The 22,614-nt window shown below is 48.1% G+C and overlaps 1 protein-coding gene across 3 annotated transcripts in view; it reads right to left on the bottom strand.

Moving 5' to 3' along the window:
* Positions 1-22,614, bottom strand: part of SCAP (SREBF chaperone) — a 657,412-nt gene that overhangs the window by 436,466 nt on the left and 198,332 nt on the right. For all 3 annotated transcript variants that reach the window (XM_069210888.1, XM_069210889.1, XM_069210887.1), the window contains 2 exons: positions 19,981-20,110; positions 19,521-19,678 (listed from right to left, as the gene is read on the bottom strand). In XM_069210888.1, coding sequence (XP_069066989.1) covers positions 19,521-19,678; positions 19,981-20,110 — 288 coding nt within the window. The remainder of the gene's footprint in view (positions 1-19,520; positions 19,679-19,980; positions 20,111-22,614) is intronic.

The following is a 22,614-nucleotide window of genomic DNA, read 5'->3' as shown; positions in this document are numbered from 1 at the left end:
ACACACTAAGACTCCATACTCAATAGACCTTCCAATCCAAATGCTGAAAGAATTACCACACGAAGGGGAGTGGCGAGGGATCCGGGAATGGCCTGCAGCGGACATCACCACAGTGGGATAGCTATTCGGGGATTCATCCCTACTTACGTTTGAAGGGCTCAGGCAGAATACTGTGCTCCCCCGGGTCACACAGATTGATAACAGCAGCTATCCACCGACATTGGAAAAATGGAGCAAGAACACCCCCCCCCCTCCCCACAAAGCGGTGCTGCAGCTACATTGCAACATCTGCTGGGACATACAAAGCTGACACATGCCTGTATACAGCAATACAACCTGATTCCATGGGACACCTGGACAAGTTAAGAGCTTGCTGGGAGGAGGATCTGGGGATTCCTATCACAGAACGGTCATGGGGGATGTTATTAGAGCACATACTCAAACTACCCAGGAATGCTCGGTTTAAATTGACAGAGTTCTATCCTACAAAGGGTCCACCGTACCCCCGAGAAAATTAAGAAGTATTTTGGACTCAATGATGCTGCATGAGCGAGGTGTGGGCGGTGAACGCCAACTTTTTTCACATGTTCTGGACCTGCCCCTCACTCACAACATATTGGGAAGGGGTCATCACAACACTGACGAGGGTGATAGAGAAGAGGGTCCCAGTAACACCTTCCCAATGCCTACTCCACTGATTCCCACACAAAAGTAAAAATAAAACAACTAGTAAATTTCAAGACTTAGCCCTACTGCTGGCGAATCGGGAACTTACTCGTCGCTGGAAGGACCCGAAGGCCCCACAACTGACAGTATGGAACCAAGAACTGGAAAAATGGGAACGCTGTGAGGGATCATTGTTGATACGAGAGGCTCGCAGGGGCATTGGTAAAATGGACAATGCCAGAATCGGAGGGTTTAGTAAATGGTCTAATAGATACGGGCCAGGGATCCCCCAATAGCACTCCCACACATACACACTAACGCACCCCTGTCCAAATCCCCCCCCCAAAGGCTGTAAGTTGAAGAAACAACAGCTTCCCCCCCCCACAAGGAGCATAACCGACTATACTGTACAACCCCAGACTCAAACGATTAACAGATGGCGAGAATGTCGACAAATGGACAGGTATTAGGTGCAAACTAACCATTAGTCCTGTGGGAGCGCCCATCCATGATAGCTGAACACACAATTAGAAGATGCAGAGGGAGGGGTGGGCGGAGGGAAGAGAAGATAGGGGAGCAATTGATTAAACTGTATAACCAAGAACGATTAACAGTGTAAAAATGTATTGCTACCTACCAATCTTCCTTCCCAGGTTGGGAAAGTTATGTTGTCTGAAAAATCAATAAAATATGCTTTAAAAAAAAGATTGTTAAGGAATAAGGCATGGCGGTCAGTACCTCATAAGGTCGTACGTCGCTATGAGCAAGAATGGTCAATCAACATCAATGAAAGCGGCATATTCAAGGTCAAGCCAAGGGGCCAAGCAGTCGAGGGAACAGCCATGTAGGCAGTAGAACAAAGCATTGCATCTCAGGCTGAATAAACAAATGTTCAAAACAATATCCCCTCCCCCCCAAGCCCCTCTTCCTATACTTCACTCCCCAAAGAAGCATCTGTCGCCCATCCCAAATAAAATCATGAAATTATGGGGGGAGTTGTACCCAGGTGGGCTGAAGGGCCCCCTGCCCGCCACTCTCAACCAGAAACAACAAAAAATAGCTTCATAGGATACAGCAGTGCTGAAGTGCTAACAGTATCCAGGCTGTGGTGTGGTATACCATGCAGAGGGCTCCGTGGTGGATGGATCCGGACCCATGCAGACCCCAGGGACAACATCTCAAGTCTGCTCCCTGGATCACTCACAGTTTAGCAGGGAACAGCAGCATGTAGGAAATGTACATGGTACAGAGCTTAGGTCTGATCTAGTCGAAGGATTTACACTGGGGCTGTACCATACGAATAGTCTGGAAAAATCAATGTGTATCCTGACTGGAATAGTAGTTCTTTGGCTAAACGTGCTCCCCAGAGAACCGTATCCCGGTCTTTGTAGTTCAGGAAACAGGATACTAGTGGCCTAGGAGAGGCCCTTGGAGGAGGCCCCTGGGCCAGGGAATGATCCACCCGCTCAATCACAGAACAGGAGATAAGGCTTGTGGGCTCCAGCCAGGACCAGATCCACAGCTCCAGGAAGTCTTCAGGAGTCCAGCCCTCCGTGCCCTCGGGAAAGTCAATAAAGCAAAGGTTATTGCGCCGGCCGTATTTTTTTTATTTTTTTATTTTTTACACTCTGTACGTTACTGAAGGAGCTTCATAGCAAGGGACAGATGGGTTACCTCGTGAGAGATGTTTAACAATATCCTCAAGAGCAGAAATCCTTGTTTCCGCCTTCAAGACTCTTTCAAATGTCTGGCGAAAGTCCTGACGAAGTAGATACACATCCACACCGCCTCTCTAATTTTCGTCTCCAGCAGTGTCTTAGATCGTAGATAGCTGAGAGGATTGTAGATGCATTGTTTTCAGGTGTAGGTATATCCTGCAACCGTGTCCCTTTTGCTCCTCCGATGGGGCTGTGTACTTGCCTATTTTTGCCTGGCTTGGTTGGCCCTTGTTGTGGCCTACGACGCATCAAAGGTAATAATGTGGATATAGTCAGATCATCAGCTGGTAGGTTGCGGAATGGCAGCCCAGAAAGAAACTGAGAAAGTCCGTACAGCGGGACCAGGGCAGGCAGAGGCTGACCCACTTGCACCACGGACCGTTCCTGGGAAGCATGAGCAGTCGGTGACCGTCTCCGAGGCTGTAGAGCAGCACCATTCATTGAAGTCTAGGAAGGTGGTGATCAGTCTCGTGTTCAAGGGGTCTCCCATGTACATGCAAGCAGGACCACACAGATTGCCAACACTCACAAAGCAGAGGATCATACAATTAAGTCCTGGAGCAATGCAGTTCACAGAATGAGTAGGGGCCCAGGTAGGTGTTCAGTTTCTTGGGGCTTAGTCAAGGCAGTAAGTGGTCCTGACAGGCAAGCAAGGTGTCAGGGAGGGACCATACAAGGAGGGGCAGCAACCATTCAGCACTCCCTCCCCCAATACACTGGCACTGACAATCCCCGGGTGGGCAGTGCATGGGCCCGCTGGTTGCCAGTCACAATGAGCTGCTCTTCTCAAATGCATGCACTGGGAGCCCGATCCAGGCCCTCAAGAGACAAATCACTGGAGCCGGCAGTGCCGCAGGGTGGCCAAGCCGAAAGCCAGCAGCCCAGCCCCGATCACACCAATGACCTGGGACGCGAGAACAGCTGGGCCCCAAGTCCTCCATGAGCCCAAGCCACTGTCAGAGACTGCCTGCAGCGGCCCCAGCAGGTACCAGGAGGCCAAATTCCCTTGGGTAGGGTACAACCTACAGCAGAGTGCGGGCCAGGGGAAGTAACAATCAGCCTCAGTCTGCCATCTTAGAGGCTGCGTGCCTCGGCCTCAGACGAGTTCCCAGGCCCCCAAAATCACTACTGGAGCAAGTCAGTGGGTCGCCGCCACTGCCCAGTAAGGAAGCAACGGCCACTCCCTCAAATATGGGCACACCAGCACACTCGAAAGGCAGTGTCGGAGTAGCCTCGGCAGGAGCTCAAGAACTTGCACCTGCCATGTTGGCTGTCCTGGCCACGCCCCCTTAAAATAGTTTAAGGTTTATGACTCTGATGAAGATACTTGCAATGCAGGACTAAGATTAAAAGCAAGTAAATTATCCTTGCCTGGCATAATGAAATTCTGGACACCCAACCAACCTACAACCCTATATCAACAGCTCCCTCTCAGACGGACATCTAAAATCAGCAAATATCCCTCTCCTCTCATAACACATCAGTGGCCAAATATTTACTGAAAGATCCACCCTTCCTCTTTTAGAGACTATCAATATGAAAGATTGCTCATGAAGAACCAAGCATTCAAACTTTCATCCTCTGTAACAAAACCCATATTTGGCCACACTCCTATTGCACCTGCTTCAATTTTATTATTTTCTCTATTACCACCCCAGTAACCAGCACTATGACATGTATCTTCATATATGGTCATGTTATTACTGAGCAATATAATAAATGTCTGTCTCTAAAAAACGTGGCCTCCTCCAAATACATGACATTTCCTCCCAGTGGTAATAGCAAATTAGCTACTAAATTTATAAAGGCTTCAAAAAGACGGAGAGGAATCTAAGCAGTGAAGACTAGGAACTCAGAATGAAAGGGTAATGAGGGACACCAACTATGGTCTGTTGATTGACAACAGACAGAGATGGTCAGGTCAAGAAATTATAGTTGATGCAAAAATCTGCAGCTCACTCTTCCCCTCATGGGTGCAAATGTGAATTACAAAGGTGGGTAGTAAGAGAGGGATCTGGTGTGTGATCAGCAGGAGAAATTGTCAGGGTCAAGCAGAAATACCTCAGAATAGTGTAATATTTTAATTTTCCAATCATCTCAGATGTCTGGACATTTGTAAACAGATGTAATGAAGTTCTGAGGCCACAGAACCCGAGGCAGATTTGAGCATCCTGCATTTAAATTTATCAGTAAGAGAAATATGGTGCTCTTGCCTTAAGTTCACAAGGGGAGCTTGAAAATACTGAAGACTGGAAAGGCTTGTCAGATCACTTAGTTACTCTACTGGAGAGAAGAGTAAAGTACTGCAAGTTTCATGCATGTTTTTCAGTTTTAGGAATAAATGATTCAAGTATTGTCCTGACAGGCTTGAGGTACTCAGGGTCCTATTAAACAGTGTGCTACAGGGCAGTTTAGCAAAGATCTAAGGTTTCTAAGTTTTTCAAACGGGCTAGGATGCAGTCCAAGACAAAATGGAGGGCCATTTTGGGGATCACAATTAAGTCTGTTGCCCAATTGACTGAGACCAGATGTAGGAGTATTTATCATAGTAGCCAACAGTAAACACGCCTACACTGACCTACAAAGCCATTGATTTTAAAAACAAACCTGACCTCTGGCTTGATAAAGCGCAGTGTAATTGCTTTCAACAAACCTTCTGCCTCCCTTATTTTGCACTAACTTGGAGCAAATCAGTTTAGAATTCAATCTCACTAGACAACAATTAACACTTCAAGCCAGATCCCGATCATACTCCACCATTGTAAAGAGGGAGCCTCCTTGCTCCCTGAAGCATCTCATATGGTTGGTAATCATAAGTCGGGTAATGAAGCAGAATAACGGTCTGAAATCACCATTTTAATCACTGCTTAAGCAACCTACAGGCCTTACAAATATTGGGGGGAAGCCTTTCTCCTAAGCAGATTGCAAGACTGCTGTCAAAACAAGTCAAACTCATCTTAGCAGACCTGGAAATAACAGACTAACAAACCACACAAAAATTGGGCAGGTAATCTCTACAAAACACTATGTTTGCCAACTTATTTACCAAACCACTGCCCAAGGCCCTGAAATGCCAAATGATGTGGCGGAGATGTGGCCTAATTGCATTAGAAGACTATTGGTATAGAAGACTGAGCGGGGTCTAGGAAAGCATCTGACAACTGTGTGGCACTGCAATCGCTCAGCCCATCTGGTCTACATCTGTAGGAAGTGGTTACCAAGCAGGAAATTCTGGGTGGACCCATTTTTCAGAATTGTGTACAAACGCACATGTACTGATGCGACTAAAAGGTTGCCTAAAGCTAGAATCAACACAGGTGGCTGTACACTTCTTGAAGTTTTGCGGGGGGTGGGTTTGGGGGGGGGGAGGGGAAACTAAGACAGGTAGTGACACCAGAAAAACTTTGATTGGCTAAGGATTTTTAGTGACATACTTAATAGAGGAAGTTGGCTCTGTATATACTATCTCAAATTAAGCGATAGTGTGTACAGAGTCCAAGGGATCCCCTTAGAGGTAAGATAGGAGCAACCTTAGATAATTCTAATGGTCTATTTTGTGGTAGTGTGGTCGAGCAGTAGGCTTATCAAAGGGTAGTGTGAAGCATTTGTTGTACACACACAGGCAATAAATGAGGAGCACACACTCAAAGACTTAACTCCAGGCCAATAGTTTTTATATAAAAAAAAAAATATTTTCTTAATTTATTTTTAGAACCACAAGTTCAAGATTTGAAGTAAATACATAAAGAACAAGTTACTTACCTTCGGTAACGCCTTTTCTGGTGGATACACTAGCTACCTTTGGATTCCTCACCTAAAGAATTTTCCCCATGCGCCAGCTTTCGATGGAAATTTTCTTCTAGCTCTGCACGTCAACGATGACGGCACAACTGGCCGACTCCCGCGCGACGCCGTATGGCGTCATCCAGGCAATAAGAGGTCAACGTGCAGACGTCAGTTATCACCATTTTTTACGTGCCTTTGAGGCGAACAGGAGAACATTGACACTATAGATGTGATATGAACACATCAATCAAACTTATATACCAACATTTATTTCACTAATATGAAACATAACCAATAGAAATAAACAATACGAAATATGTGCATAAATTTATACATATATACACGTTTTCTCTCTTTTTTCTTTATATATATAAACAACTATATGCATATATATATAAAGCATTGCATCAGTATATACATATGTACAAAATACGGGCACTCACCCAAGGAATTTGTGGTAAGACCAGTCAGGCAACAGGGAGGCGGGTGGGACCATGAGGAATCCACAGGTAGCTAGTGTATCCACCAGAAAAGGCGTTACCGAAGGTAAGTAACTTGTTCTTCTGTTGGATACAACTATCTGTGGATTCCTCACCTAAAGAATAGAGTCCCAAAACAATACCGTCCTCGGAGGTGGGTGCCTGAATGGTCAAACCAAGAAATCCTGCAGCACTGAGCGTGCAAAATGGCCATCCCTCCTAACTTCAGAGTCCAAACCATAATGGTTGGCAAAAGTGTGGATGATGCCCAAGTTGACGCTTTGCAGATGTCAACCACAGGAACACCTCTAGCCAAGGCCGATGAAGCTGCCTTAGCCCTGGTGGAATGGGCTCGGAGTCCCACAGGAGGTTCTTTCTTTGCTAAAGAATAACATAACTTGATGCAAAGAATGACCCACCTGGAAAGCGTTCTCTTGTGGACAGCTTTGCCTCTCCTCTTCCCCACGTAACCGACGAAGAGCTGATCATCTTGTCTGAACTTCCTCATCCTGTCGACGAAGAAGCTTAATGCTCTTCTTGGATCAAGTCGGTGAAGCCTCTCTTCCTCCTTGGATGGATGAGGTGGAGGATAGAAGGAAGAGAGAGTGATGGACTCTCCCAAATGAAAGGGTGTAACAACCTTCGAAAGGAAAGCCGCCTTGGTCCTTAACACCACTTTGTCCCTGTAAAAGGAAGTATATGGGGTTCTACACTAAGAGCCTGGAGCTCACTCACTCTTCTAGCTGATGTGATGGCCACCAGAAAAACAGTCTTCAAAACCAAAAGCCTCAATGGATGAGTGCATTGGTTCAAACGGTGAACCCATAAGAAAGGTCAATACTAAGTTAAGATCCCACTGTGGCATAACAAACTGAGTGGGCGGAAACTTATTAGTGAGACCCTTAATGAACCTCAACACAATAGGCGACTTAAACAAAGAGGGTTGGTCTGGAAGGCACAGAAAAGCCGACAGCGCGGATAAATAACCCTTAACAGTGGCAACTGCACAACCTCTCTGTGCCAAGGATAAAGCAAACAACAGGATGTCAGATAAGTGTAGATATGTGTAGATTTGGTGGAGTGTCACTTGGCCGATAATATAACTTCCACCACCTCAGGCAGGAGAGAAAAGGAACTCAGATTGCCCAGTTCAATCTCCAGGCATGAAGGAGCAGGCTCTAGAGGTGGGGGTGTAGAACCTGCCCCTGCAACTGCGAGAGGGGTCTGCCCTGTAATGGAGACGGGGCGGAGGGCACAGAGAGAGTTGGAGAAGGTCCGAATACCACACGATTCTTGGCCAATCCGGGGCTATCAAGATGACTTGGGCCCGGTCTTGGCAGATCTTCCTCTGAACCCGAGGAATCAAGGGTATGGGAGGAAACACGTAAAGCAACTGACCCTTCCAGGACATCTGAAATACGTCCACTAAAGCTCCTTGCATCGGATACTGGAGGCTGCAGAATGACGGGCAGTGCGCATTCTCCCTATTGGCAAACAGATCTATCTGTGGATATCCCCACCTCTGGAAGATGTAAAGGACCAGATCTGGATGAAGACGCCACTCGCAATCGGTAGAGATGCGCTGACTGAGATGGTCCGCACGCACGTTCAGAACTCTGGCCAAATGGTTTGCTAACAAGCAAATCGGATGGTCCTGAACCCAGGACCAGAGCCGAAGAGCTTTTCTGCAGAGAAGGTACAACCGCACTCCTCCCTGCTTGTTTATCTACCACATCACGGTAGTGTTGTCCGTCAGGACCTGAACCACCTGACTGCGAAGGGAAGGGAGGAAGGCCTTAAGAGCCAGATATATCGCCCGCAATTCCAACAGATTGATGTGAAACCTCTGTTCCACTGGAGACCAATGACCTATAACCTTTGACCTCCAGCCCCCCAGATAAGCTCCCCACCCTAGAGTGGAGGCATCCGTTATAACTGTGGCCACTGGAGGAGGCAGCGAGAACGGCCTTCCTTGAGAAAGGTTGCCGACCGCAGCCCACCATCGAAGATCCACTGCAGCGTCTCTGGAGATCCTTATCGAATCTTCGAGATCTCCTTTGTGTTGAAACCACTGCCTGCGGACGCACCACTGAAAAGCCCTCATGTGCCAGCGTGCATGAGTGACCAGCAGAATGCAAGAAGCGAACAGACCGAGCAGACGAAGGACCTTGAGGACTGGAACGACCGCTCCATTCTGAAACATTGGAATCAACGCCTGAATGTCCTGAATCCGCTGCGGCGGTGGAAAGGCCTGATTCAATGTTGTGTCCAGTACTGCCCCTATGAACAGGAGGTGCTGAGAGGGCTCTAGGTGAGATTTGGGCAAGTTCACCAAAAAGCTCCGAAGAGCTCCGGAGACTTGGCTTTGATCAACCAATTGTCCAGATAAGGATATATCGCTATCCCCCTTCTTCTGAGCTCTGCTGCAACCACAGCCATCCCCTTTGTGAAGACTTGAGGTGCCGAAGTAAGACCAAACTGAAGGACCGCAAACTGATAATGTTGCGACCCCACCACAAACCAGAGATACTTCCTGTGTGACTTGAGGATTGGGATATGGAAGTAAGCATCCTGCAAGTCGACAGACACCATCCAATCTCCTTCATTCAACGCCAAAAGAACCTGTGACAGGGTCAGCATCTTGAACTTTTCCTGCTTGAGGAACCAATTCAAAATCCTCAGGTCCAGGATTGGCCTCAACCGACCATCCTTTTTGGGGATCAGGAAGTATCTTGAATAGCAGCCCTGACCCCTCTCCTGCTCTGGAACCAACTCCACTGCGCCTTTCGATAAAAGGGTTAGCACTTCCTGTTGTAGTAACAGAAGATGGTCTTCCGAACAGAAGGATCGGCGGGGAGGGATGGGAGGCGGAAACTCCAGAAAGGGAAGAGTATAACCTTTCCCCACAATGTTGGTGACCCAAGAGTCCGATGTTATTGACTCCCACATGTGAAGAAAGTGAGACAGTCTCCCTCCTACAGGAGATGTGTGAACAGGAAGTGATGGAGAACTAAGGTTGCTTTCCCTGCTGCACCCCTCCGGAGGAAGAGGAAGAGGCAGAGTGCTGCTGGGCGGCCCCTCTTGTGCGAACCCTACCCCTGCCCCTGAAAGATCTAGAAGGGAGAGCTCCTGAAGATTGCTGTCCTGCTGCCTGGAGCCTGCCTCGAAAGGAAGAGCCACGCCCAAACCCCCTAAACCTCCTAAATGATCTCAAGGAAGAGGAGGTGGCTGCTTGCAGTCCCAAAGATTTTGCCGTGGCCCTACTCTCCTTAAACCGCTCCAAGGCAGAGTCAGCGTTCGCTCCAAATAGTTTGTCCCCATCAAATGGCAGGTCAAGCAGTGTCACCTGTACATCAGGAAAGAACCCTGACTATCGTAGCTAGGCATGCCGTCTTGTTGCTATGGACGTGCCCATAGCCCTGGCCGCCGAGTCCGAGGTGTCTAACCCAGATTGAATCACCTGGGTCGCCGCCGCCTGAGCGTCCGACAAAAGATTATGCACCTCTTGAGACAATCCAGAGTGCCCCTTGGCTTCTTCCATAAGAGCATAAATATATCATCCTAAAATACAAGTATCATTCGTAGATTTCAGAGCCACGCTACATGAAGAGAACGCCTTCTTGGCCGACTGGTCAATTCTCTTCGACTCCCTGTCTGTGGGAACTCCTGGAAAAGATCCCAGAGCAGAGCAAGAGGAACATGAAGCCTGCACAACCAAACTCTCCGGAGTCGGGTGCATGGATAAAAACGCCAGATCACCTGGAGCCACTCGATACCTTCTTGCCACCGACTTGTTCACTGCAGTCGAAGTCACAGGCTTCTTCCAAACCTCCCTAATAGGGTCCATAAGCGCCTCACTGAATGGAAGAAGCAGCTCCGCCACAGCTGATGATGGATGTAACATCTCAGTAAGGATGTTGGTCTTGACATCCGCAGCTGGAAGAGGAAGGTCCAAAAAGTCTGCTGCCTTCCACACCAAGGCATGAAAAGAGGCAGCCTCCTCTGTATACTCCCCTGGAGAAGCCAAGTCCCACTCCGGGAAAGTGTCTAACCCACTTGCCGTGTCCAATCCTTGCAGGTCCCCTGACGGTTCCACAATCTCTCACTCCTCCAAAAGCTGCTTCTCATACTCATGCTCCTCTAGTAGCCTCAGAGCCAACACTCTGGAGCAGAGCCTTGATTCGATCCCCGGCATCGATAAGGCATCAGCCGACACAGAAGACCTCGGACAGCGTCGACGCCGGATCCCTCGGCACCATAGGCTTCTTTAAGGTCAACTGGAGCTGTGGCGAACTCATCGGCGCCAGGGTGGTGGACGTCGTCGGCGTCACCGGTCTTCTAGGTGACACCATAGGTACCGGCCACAAACCAGTACTTCCTGAAGGAAGAAAGGGCATGACGGGCGTCGGTCTATAAGAAGCTGGAACACCCTTGTCGAAGGCCAATGGACCTGACAGCCCCGCATGCACACCTCCCGGCGCCATGGTGGCGAAGATGTTAAACATTGCATTAAGAAATGCAGCCGGGTCCGTACCCGGCGCCAGGAACGCCGGATACCTTTGTGGAGCCGGTTCTTCAGGCGAAGTCGGCGTCGGCTCAGGCATCTCCATCTGCACCAGAGAAGCCCTCGGCTCCTGATGCGGATCAACCTAAAAAAACGACAGCTGAGACGTCGGTGAAGCTGGAGTCATCGGAGGCGCAACAGTTGGGCTGACCTCCCAAGTCGGTCAACGTCGAGCCGATGGTGACCTTGAACGGGAGCGGTCCTTGCTCGACTGGCGCCGTGATCCATGCCGGCGCCGAGAGTCTCGAAGACGCCAATGGGATCTCGAGGACTTAGAAGAAGATTCCGGGTGGTGATGTTTCTCCTTCTTCTTGGACTGTGCCAGGAACAACTTGGCCTCCCTCTCCTTCAGGGCCTTTGGATTCATGCATTGACATGAACCACACACACCTCGACTTCGTGTCCAGAACTGACACACCACAAGCAATTTTCGTGTGGGTCCGTGACCAACATCCGACCTCTGCACTCCCTACAGGGTTTAAAACCTGACTTCCTAGGCTGAGACATTGTTACACCAAAGTGAAACTGTAGCTCCCTGGTAGCCTTGAAGAAAAAAACATTACTCGAAGGCACGGAAAAAAGGGAACTGACGTCTGCACGTCGTCGAGGACCTCTTATTGCCTGGATGACGTCATACGGCATCGCGTGGGAGTCTGGCAATTGTGACGTCATCGTCGAAGTGCAGAGCTAGAAGAAAATTTCCGTAGAAAGCTGGCGCGTGGGGAAAATTCTTTAGGTGAGAACCCACAGGTAGTTGTATCCATCAGAAATGCAAGGTACTCCAAACAGGTAAGTTTGGAACTTTGAATTAGAGCAATAACATATACAGTTTTTGTAAAAATGGCAATTAGCTATTTTAAAAGTAGACAGGGCAAAAATCAACAGTTCCTGGGGGAGGTAAGTATTGGTTAGATTGTGAGGTAAGTAAGACACTTACAAGTCTCAGTTCATGGGCACTGGCAGCCCACCGCTGGGGGTTCAAGGCAACCCCAAAGTTACCACACCAGCAGCTCAGGGCCGGTCGGGTGCAGAGGTCAAAGAGGTGCCCAAAACACATAGGCACCTATGGAGAACAGGGGCGCTCCGGTTTCAGTCTGCCAGCAGGTAAGTACCTGCGTCCTCGGGGGCAGACCAGGGGGGGTTTTGTAGAGCACTGGGGGGGGACACAAGTAGGCACACAAAACACACCCTCAGCGGCACAGGGGCAGCCAGGTGCAATGTGCAAAGCAGGCGTCGGGTTTTGTATTGGGTTCAATGGGGGGACCCGGGGGTCCCTCTAGCGGTGCAGGCAGGGCACAGGGGAGATTCTCGGGCCAGCCACCGACTGGGCTACGTAGAGGGTCGCCTGGTGGTCACTCCTGCGCGGAGGGTCGGCTCCTTCTGGTCCTGGGGGCTGCGGGTGCAGTGCTTGGTCCAGGCTTCGGGTCCCATGTTACAGGCAGTCGAGGTCAGGTGGAGCCTCTGGATTCTCTCGGCATGTGTCGCTGTGGGGGCCCAGGGGGGTCGCCTCGGGCTACACACAAGGTCGCAGTCGTCTGGGAGGCCTCCCTGTGGTGTTGGTTCTCTGGATCTCGAGCAGGGGGCGCTGGGTGCAGAGGGTGAAGTCTCACGCTTCCGACGGGAAGAGTGAAGGCCTTAGAAGTTGCAGAAAGTTGCAATATTGTTGCGGTTTGTTGAGCAGAGCCGCTGCTCACAGGAGTTTCTTGGTCCTTAGGTTCAGGGCAGTCCTCTGATGCTTCAAATGTCGCTGGTCCCTGTTCGATGCGTCGCTGTTGCAGGTTTTCGAATCCGGAGACAGGCCGGTAGGGCTGGGACCAAAGCAGTTGTCGTCTCAGTCGTCTCTGCAGGGCTTTCAGGTCAGCAGTCCTTCTTCTTAGTTCAGGTTGCTGGAATATGATTTCCTGGGTTCTGGGGTGCCCCGAAATACTAAATTTAGGGGTGTGTTTAGGCCTGGAGGGTGGCTACACTCTTTGTGCCTCCTCCCTGAGGGTTAGGGGGCACATCCCTAATCCTATTGGGGGAATCCTCCAAAACAAAGATGGAGGATTTCTAAAGGCAGGGGTCCCCTCAGCTCAGGGCACCTTAAGGGCTGTCCTGACTGGTAGGTGACTCCTCCTTGTTTTCCTCATTATCTCCTCCAGCCTTGCCGCCAAAAGTGGGGGCAGTGGCTGGAGGGGCGGGCATCTCCACTAGCTGGGATGCCCTGTGGCGCTGTAACAAAAGAGGTGAGCCTTTGAGGCCAGGTGTTACAGTTCCTGCAGGGGGAGGTGAGAAGCACCTCCAACCAGTACAGGCTTTGTTCCTGGCCACAGAGTGACAAAGACACTCTCCCCATGTGGCCAGTAACTCGTCTGGTTGTGGCAGGCTGGCAGAAACTGGTCAGCCCCACACTAGAAGTCGGATTGGTATTCAGGGGGCATCTCTAAGATGCCCTCTGGGTGCAGCTTACAATAAATTCCACACTGGCATCAGTGTGCATTTATTGTGCTGAGAAGTTTGATACCCAACTTCCCAGATTTCAGTGTAGCCATTACAGAACTGTGGAGTTTGTGTTTGACAAACTCCCAGACCATATACTTTTATGGCTACCCTGCACTTACAATGTCTAAGGTTTTGCTTAGACAATGTAGGGGCATAGTGCTCATGCACATATGCCCTCAACTGTGATATAGTGCGGCCTGCTAGAGGGGTGACTTACCTATGCCACAGGCAGTGTGAGGTTTGCATGGCTCTCTGAGGGGTGTGCCATGTCGACCTAGTCATTTTCTCCCCACCAGCACACACAAGCTGTGAGGCAGTGTACATGTGCTGAGTGAGGGATTCCCAGGGTGGCATAAGACATGCTGCAGCCCTTAAGAGACCTTCCCTGGCATCAGGGCCCTTGGTACCAGGGGTACCATTTACAAGGGACTTATCTGAGTGCCAGGGCTGTGCCAATTGTGGAATCAAAGGTACAGCTTAGGGAAAGAACACAGGTGCTGGGGCCTGGTTAGCAGGGTCCCAGCACACTTTCAATCAAAACTTGGCATCAGCAAAAGGCAAAAAGTCAGGGGGTAACCATGCCAAGGAGGCATTTCCTTACACTTAACTGTTAAATGGAAATAACCCCTCCATTATCTATTCAGGGGAGTCCCCTTTCCCCTCTAGAGTAAGGATGCTTGAAAGTGAAACCTCATTATTGAACGTCGGCTAGACAGATCACCATATTATTGCCCTAGATCGTTGGCCCCCACATTAGGTAAATCATCAGGTTTGAGCCCAGCATGATGTTATCAGGTTACAACGGTCATGAATAACCAGCAAGATCTTAAAGATAAATCTGCACACATCTTTTATGCTAGAATGCTACAATCCCTTTGAATCAGTCAAAGGATGAGCATGCACATGGTGGCTAGTTTAAATTGATTACATTTATACACACCTTTAGGTTATTTCTTTCTGGTGTTTCAGGTGTATTTTAGGAGCTTCCATGATATAAAATGTTTCATAATTTCGCTTTGCTAACTTTTCATGGTTTAAATCCTTTTATTCATTGCAAGTACTCACCGACATCCATAGACCAATGAGGTGCATTCCTGAGTAAGGCTAAAGAAGGGGGGGGGGGGGGGGGGGGCAGAGGTCAATCACCGCCGCCAAGGGGAGAGGTATGAGGTAATACAAGGGGGTTAAGAAAAAGGGGAGCGAGAGGTAGTCTCCACCGCTCAGGTGACCTAGCTGGTTGGTAGACTGGTTTTCTTAAAAGACCGATACATGGTGTAAAATTCAGGCTGGTCATTCTCCATCCTGTTGGCTGAGAGCAGGCTCCGGCTGTGTGAGCATGAGACCCGGAGATATTTCTAGCAAGAGAGTTTACTAAAGTCTAGGGAAAGAAATTGGAGGCATGGGTCACACATTTTGTCAAAATGCAGCAGTTTATTATCAATTGACATGGTAAGTTTTTCCATACCGATAATGTCCTAGAGTCGATGCAGCCAGTCTGCATGCATTAACGAGCAGTCTGTGCCCCCACTTGGAAGTGATAACTTGCTTGGTTGCACAGAGCCGTAGTGATAGCCTTCCTTTTATGGGAGAGGAGTGGTTAGGTCAGTACATTTGGGAGACACAGCAGGGTGTAGCTGTGAAAAGCAGGCCCTCAGTTTAAAAAAATCTCATTATCATCCCTCAGGACCTCATCCCAGTACCATTTAAGTATGGGATAGTGTTAGAGAAGGTGTGTTAGAGTACCTGTATGGCCACAGTCACACCAGCACTCCTATTTACTGCCAAGCCTCCATTTTGCCACCTTAGCAGGTGTATAGTAACGATATGTTATTTTAAGCAACAAGTTTGTGCCCCCTGCACTGAATGAGAAGATCCGTGCCCTGTAGAGGATGTCAGTCCACTCAGAGTGAAGGTTCATTCCATTTCCTACTGCCATCGCCTTTGTGCTGGTGGTTTGGAACTGTCCACTGGCTTATTTAAGAAGGTGTATATGGCTGGGAGTAGGCCTTTGTCCACTGTCTTCATGATGAATCACTTTTCAAACTTTTTAGAGGTCTACTAGTTACAGTGTGTACTCTGGGTTTGGAAATACATTGCTTAATAGCAGTGCAGCGCTGGATCTCCTTGGATGGGAGCCCCCGATTAACATGTATTTGCCGAAAATCCATGAGGCTTGTGTAATCTATGAGGTCTCCAATCCTTTTGCATTGCTCTGTTTGCCAAGCATGATAAGTGAAATCTGACATGGCTGGGGAATTCAAGATTGCCAAGTAGGAGGCTAAGAGGGGCAGTGATTGGAAACCATGGCTCTATCCTATGCTTCCACCGTAGCCCGTACAATGGGTGAGATATACACCCAGGGGGTGATGTTGCTTGAGGAGCTAGGGTACTTTCCATGTGTGATTCCAGATGATACCCTGGTCCATAAAGCACCAATGTTTCTGCAAGAGTGGTTTGCTCCATTCCACCAATTCCACCATGTACTGTAATTGGGCTGCTAGGTAGTAGTGGGTGGAAGCAAGGTTGTTACTCGTAGGTCCCCAGTGAGAAGGTGGTGTCCATCGCCTGCTTTCCGACTGGGTGAGGTGCTAAGGTTGTTGCATAGCCTGTTCCCCCTCTACAGGTCAGCTGCATTGGAGATGTGCCATGTGGAACCTGGTCGGCACCCCCTGTCTGGCCTCAACAGTGCCTAGCGAAGATGGGTGGGTGAAGCTTGCTGCAAGCAGCACCTCCACAGTAGGTTCCAAGCTTGGGCCCCGTAGGTTGTTCGTGTGCCACCACATGGAATCCTGTGCAGCTGAGGCTCAGGGGAATGTCCCGCCCACTGTCTCAAGAGGCCGGCGTGGGAAGAATCAAGTGTATAGCTGCTCCGCAATACCCTCCAGCAGTCCTGCAACCAGCGGCTCCTCAGGTGAAATGTCACCGATCACGCTGCCAGAACTTGGCACCCTCCACAGTGGTCACCATCTTAGTAACCCATAAGAGCAGTGCAGCAAGGCCTGGTCTCCCTCACCGAACACAGGGAGCTCAAGCACCACCCCTACATCTCAGCTTACAGAGCACTATTCCGGGGAGAGGTGGGGAGGTGCATGGGGGTAGCTCTCAGTGGTTTGGGCACAGTGCTGGATGCAACGGAGATACCAATATTCGCCATTGGTATTATTCCCTACGTTCATCCGTTCTGTGCATTGGGAATAGGGTGGCAAGGGCCTTAGGAAGGATATAGGCCATGGAGGCTTAAGTATGATTTATGGGAAATGGAGGTGAAGCTCGCATAATAGTTTCCAAAAGCTTCCAGCTATGATGGTTGACTGTTAAAGATGTAAATCTTGATTAAGCATTGAAAATGGTACTAGAGAAAGGATTCCCCAATAGCATTGCTGTACCTTGCTTTCTGGATGTCCTTGGTGCCAATGAAGTTTCAGTTTTCTGTATTAGTGACTGCTTGACAAAGATTTGCCTCGTTCAACCAAGACCTGTCAAGTCTGGGTATCACTGAAACAGAGTTAGTCCAATGATAATCAGGTGTGATAGTTTCTTTTATTGTGGCTCTGGGATCACTTTTGTTCAGTACAGTTGGTGTTTTTTCTTTCCTGTCAGACACTGATGGGTTTCCCCTAAGTTGGTATTCTCATCAAAGCAGAAACTTGTTTTTGCTCACTGATTCTTTCCAGTAGCAGGTATGAGTGTGTATTTCAACATGGGTAATCGGACTGTCAGCTTAGCTTATATGATATGATAAATTTGTGTCTCATGAATAATAAACAGAACACCAACTTAATTTATCTTTGCTTACTCAACATATTACAGCTCTGCACTTAATGCATAACAACCATATTTTAATAGCATCTCCTGTTTCAATTAGAGAAGAACCTATTTACCCACAAAAGGACCCATGGAAAAGGATAAAGAAAACTATGAAAACGGATAGTAGGAATAAGCTAAGGTAGAAGCGTTAAGAATAGTAATTCACTTAATCATATCTCAAGTTTCCTTTCTCTCATCATCACAGAAGTGACAAAACATCAAATTCCAGCTATGCAAACAGATCATTTAACCATATAGTATTATCAAGTATAAACACACCTTTGACAATTTCTTTACCCCTTCAGAAAGGTTTTGCGATCTCTAGGCCGCAGAAGAGGAAGGATGTGTCACTATGGAAGATTCAACTTGGCCAAGTTCCATATTGTTGCTGTAATACCTGGGGAAAAAAAGCTCCTGAACCACCATTAGCTATCATCTTTATTCCTGCGTTTCAGCACTTGCATAAGTGAAGATAAAGATTAACTGGTTTTCATATTAGGCACCGTTTTAAGGAGGCTGTCACCTTCAGGATTGGTTCCCGCCATTCATGATTCTTTAATACCACTATAATTATAGTACAGACAGAGGTGGCCCACTGTCATGGGCACCTTGGAAAGCAGAGGCCCATATGATCAAAGAGCATCAAGTGCTTGAGAAAACAACAAGACTGGATCCCTGCAGCCACAATTATATCAACAGAAAGAGAAGGGAATATCCCAGAGGATGAGCATTTGCTGCTCTCTCAGAATTATCCAGTATGTACACCTTCATCTGAAGCATCAGCAAGGCACTTACAGCTTTTTTCCTTAAAGTCCTCCATTTCACAGGTCAGAGTCAATGGCTGTCACTGATCCCTCTTTCGCCTTCAACTGCGCTACATTACAGATATGGCCATATATGTCCTTTGTCTCCGGTTGCAACTTGCACAAAATTAATTCTCATGTATCACTGATTTTTCAACCCCCACCATTTTTTGATAATAGTTTCCAGGCCACAATCATCTCTTTGGCTCCTTCCAAGATGCCTGCAACAGTCGCTTCATTTTCCTCATCCTCCTTACACGGGGTAGGAAGAAGCCTTGCTTGTCTCTTTTCAGGTGCTTAACATCCATCCAAAGTGTATTGACTCTGCCACGTGCTGCATTCACTCTGCGGCCTAGACCTTTTTCTGATATACATTACAGCCAAGTTGACCTGTGGAGACTACCCCTTTTGATGTCAATCGTCGTCCCATCACCCACTGGGTTCCACTACAAGAACCAGTTCTTTTTAAGCAACATGCACCAAGAAGGAATAGGAGGGTCCCAGACACCACCACTTCTAGCACCAGAAGGAAGGCCTTCTCTGCACAACTCTCCTCTCCCCAGCTACACTAGCCATTGTTAAATGCCTCTACCATGCAGCACCCACCATCTTGCGCCCCAAACTGCTTGGACGGCATCTCCTCCTTCACTACCTCCATGTTTACGAGGCCTCTACTTACAATAGGAGACACCCCATTTCACTGCTTCGACCAGCTCTTCAAGCATTCTGAGGAACACAGAACTCTGCAGACTGTTCCACCTATGCATCCCCACCAACTGGATCCAGAGGTCCATTTGTCACACCTTTTGGATTTTTTTTATGTACATATGTGTAGACGGCATTTACCCCTCCTCACCTCCTCTGCCACATGACCTCATGGTCTGCTCTTCTCATAAACAGGGTGGAAATTAAGGTCTTTGTGAGCTGGTATGGGGAACAGTTTTTTTCAGGACTATAGCTATTAATGTGGGGAAAATGATGACTACTTAATAGCCTGTAACAGAGAACCATACTTGAGAAGAAAGAGAGGAGGGGGAGCTTCAGAATTATGAAGCTGTGTTGAGGTCTTCAAGGCACAATCATAAGTTCACGTTCTAAAGTACCAGGAATAGGTCTGCAGAAAATGTGGAATTGGGCCGAAGCAATAGTGATGCTTACAAATGGGTCGGAGAACCTTAGCTCAGTAAGCATGGACTCCAGAAAATGGTCCACATACCTGTCCCTTACTACATGGTTCCTGATCTCCTCCACTAGCTGGAATACCCGTGACAAGGGTGAACGGAATACATCAACAGGTAGGAAGTCTGAGTGCCAGGGCGAGACCACTGCTTTCACGTAGATCTGCAATATGTAGGCCACCGGGGTACCAAAGTACTGTTGGAGAAAGAATGAGAAGAAATGAATAATTCCACATGTGCATGCAAACAGTAAAGCAGTCTCCAATACATCGATTTAGTTTGAAGACCTACAAATCTAACCAAAGTAATACATTTTTGTCAAGGGGCTAGCTGACTTGCCCCTTTGTCTTTCCCCAGTCCCTCAAACAAATTTATAAAGTAGGCAAACATTGCAACTGAAGAAGGCAGACAAGCTGGAATATAGTTATTCAAAGTTCATACCAATCCTAAAGACCAAATCGATCAATCAACATCGAAAATAAAAGCAACAGCTCTTACCCAATCAGGGCGCTCGCCAGGGTCTGTCAGTGGTGGAACAGGTTCCAAAGGTGGAGGAGAATAATCTCTCACAGGTGTGGTGTACTCCACAGGCCCTGTCCCTGGCAAAGGAAGCTTCAAAAGTGGGTAACTGGATAGGAAGAAGAAAGCAGGAAGGGGTAAATTGGCTGAACAGAAATATGGGAAGACCTCAACACCAAGTAATGAGAAAAGACTACAGGCGCTGCTGGCTGCCTGCCAATGAGACCAAACAGCAGAGACTGTTGGGGCACATGGCTTCTATTCAAAGTGTGCAGAGACTGTCAAAGACGGATATCACAGGCACTGCCATATCAAAGACTGCAACTCCTACCCACCCAAAGTTCATCCTTTTCTACTTGAAACATTCTCCTGCGCTTATCAAAATCGATGATGGCCCATTTAACAAAGTCATGGAAGACCCCAAACTTCTCTGCCACTAAAATGCTTAAGACACAATATTACACAGGTACATAGGTATCACACCAACAATCAAAAACCATTACTGAACTATCAACTCACATTTTTGAACAAACTCTTTGAAACCGAATATCGCGGAAATACAACTGCTGCTCATGGTAATGTACCACCAAACTATTCTATGACTTAATTCCTGCACTCATTGTACATTAATGGACACCTCCAGTAATGAGGACACAGCTTTATGAATGAGGAGACTGAAAAAAATGTTACTAAAAAAGAAGATCAGAAGTCTACTCAGCACATCCCACCACTTTCTTTGACAACTCCAACATAGCTTATCTTTCATGCCTGGTTAGGGCTGCTGGCAACTAATTCATTTAAAGTCAGCCTGCAAAACATCAACATCACATCTGACTCTCCAACTGATCCAAGGCAGCAACAAGACTGACAACAAAAAGAGAACAGTACAAACCCATCTCCATGGCCCTTGAGTCAGCCCAACAATGCATGGGCCTTGTTTAAGTCCCTCTGTCGCTTTCACAAATTGAGTCCCAAAATACATATGCAAAAAAAAAAAAAAAAAATTCTCTGGAATATCACCTGCATTCATCAACAAATGCCTCCTTCAAAGACTTAACATGCTCCAGTTCAAAAAGGGCTAATGTCAAAGTCCCAGCTATGGAACATGATCTCTACGTACCGATGCAGTGACAACTTGCTATCACGCAAACATTTGCTTATCTTTTCTGAATTGAAAATTACCAATTGCTTCATGCCAGAAGGCACCTATGCGGAATTCAATTTGAGAATGTAAGGAAATGGCTCCCTGTTGCAGTTACCCCCCACTTGTTGCCTGATACTGATTGCTGACTTGACTGAGAAGTGTGCTGGGACCCTGCTGACCAGGCCCCAGCACCAGTCTTCTTCACCTATAATGTACCATTGTTTCCACAATTGGCACACCCCTGGCACACAGATAAGTCCTTTGTAAAAGGTACCAGTGGTACCAAGGGCCCTGTGACCAGGGAAGGTCCCTACAGGCTGCAGCATATGTTGTGCCACCCTAAGGGACCCCTCACCTAACACATGCACACTGCCATTGCAGAATGTTTGTGTTGGTGGGAAGAAAAAGGCAAAGTCGACATGGCATCCCCCTCAGGATGCCATGCACACAAAATGCTACCTGTGGCATAGGTAGGTCACCCCTCTAGCAGGCCTTACAGCCCTACGGCAGGGTGCACTGTACCACAGGTGAGGGCATAGCTGAATGAGCAATATGCCCCTACAGTGTCTAAGTCTATTCTTAGACATTGTAAGTACAGTGTGGTCATATTAAGTATATGGTCTGGGAGTTTGTCAAAAACGAACTCCACAGCTCCATAATGGCTACACTGAATACTGGGAAGTTTGGTATCAAACTTCTAAGAATAATAAACCCACACTGATGCCAGTGTTGGATTTATAAAAAAATGCACACAGAGGGCATCTTAGAGATGCCCCCTGTATTTTACCCAATTGTTCAGTGCAGGACTGACTGGTCTGTGCCAGCCTGCTGCTGGGAGATGAGTTTTTGACCCCATGTGGTGAGGGCCTTTGTGCTCTCTGAGGACAGAAGCAAAAGCCTGCTCTGGGTAGAGGTGCTTCACACCTCTCCCCTGCAGGAACTATAACACCTAGCAGTGAGCCTCAAAGGCTCAGGCTTCGTGTTACAATGCCCCATGGCACTCCAGCTAGTGGAGATGCCCGCCCGCTGGACACAGCCCTCACTTTTGGCGGCAAGTCCAGGGGAGATCATGAGAAAAACAAGGAAGAGGCACCCACCAGTCAGGACAGCCCCTAAGGTGTCCTGAGCTGAGGTGACCCCTGCCTTTAGAAATCCTCCATCTTGATTTCGGAGGATTCCCCCAATAGGAATAGGGATGTGCCCCCCTCCCCTCAGGGAGGAGGCACAAAGAGGGTGCAGCCACCCTCAAGGACAGTAGCCATTGGCTACTGCCCTCCCAGACCTAAACACACCCCTAAATTCAGTATTTAGGGGCTCCCCAGAACATAGGAAATCAGATTCCTGCAACCTAAGACGAAGAAGGACTGCTGACCTGAAGCCCTGCAGAGAAGACAGAGACACCAACTGCTTTGGCCCCCGCCCTACCGGCCTGTCTCCCCACTTCAAGAAAAACTGCAACAGCGACGCGT

Source organism: Pleurodeles waltl, chromosome 10 (assembly GCF_031143425.1).
Source record: "Pleurodeles waltl isolate 20211129_DDA chromosome 10, aPleWal1.hap1.20221129, whole genome shotgun sequence".
Taxonomy (NCBI): Eukaryota; Metazoa; Chordata; class Amphibia; order Caudata; family Salamandridae; genus Pleurodeles; species Pleurodeles waltl.
This window is presented reverse-complemented; position numbering and strand designations above follow the sequence as displayed.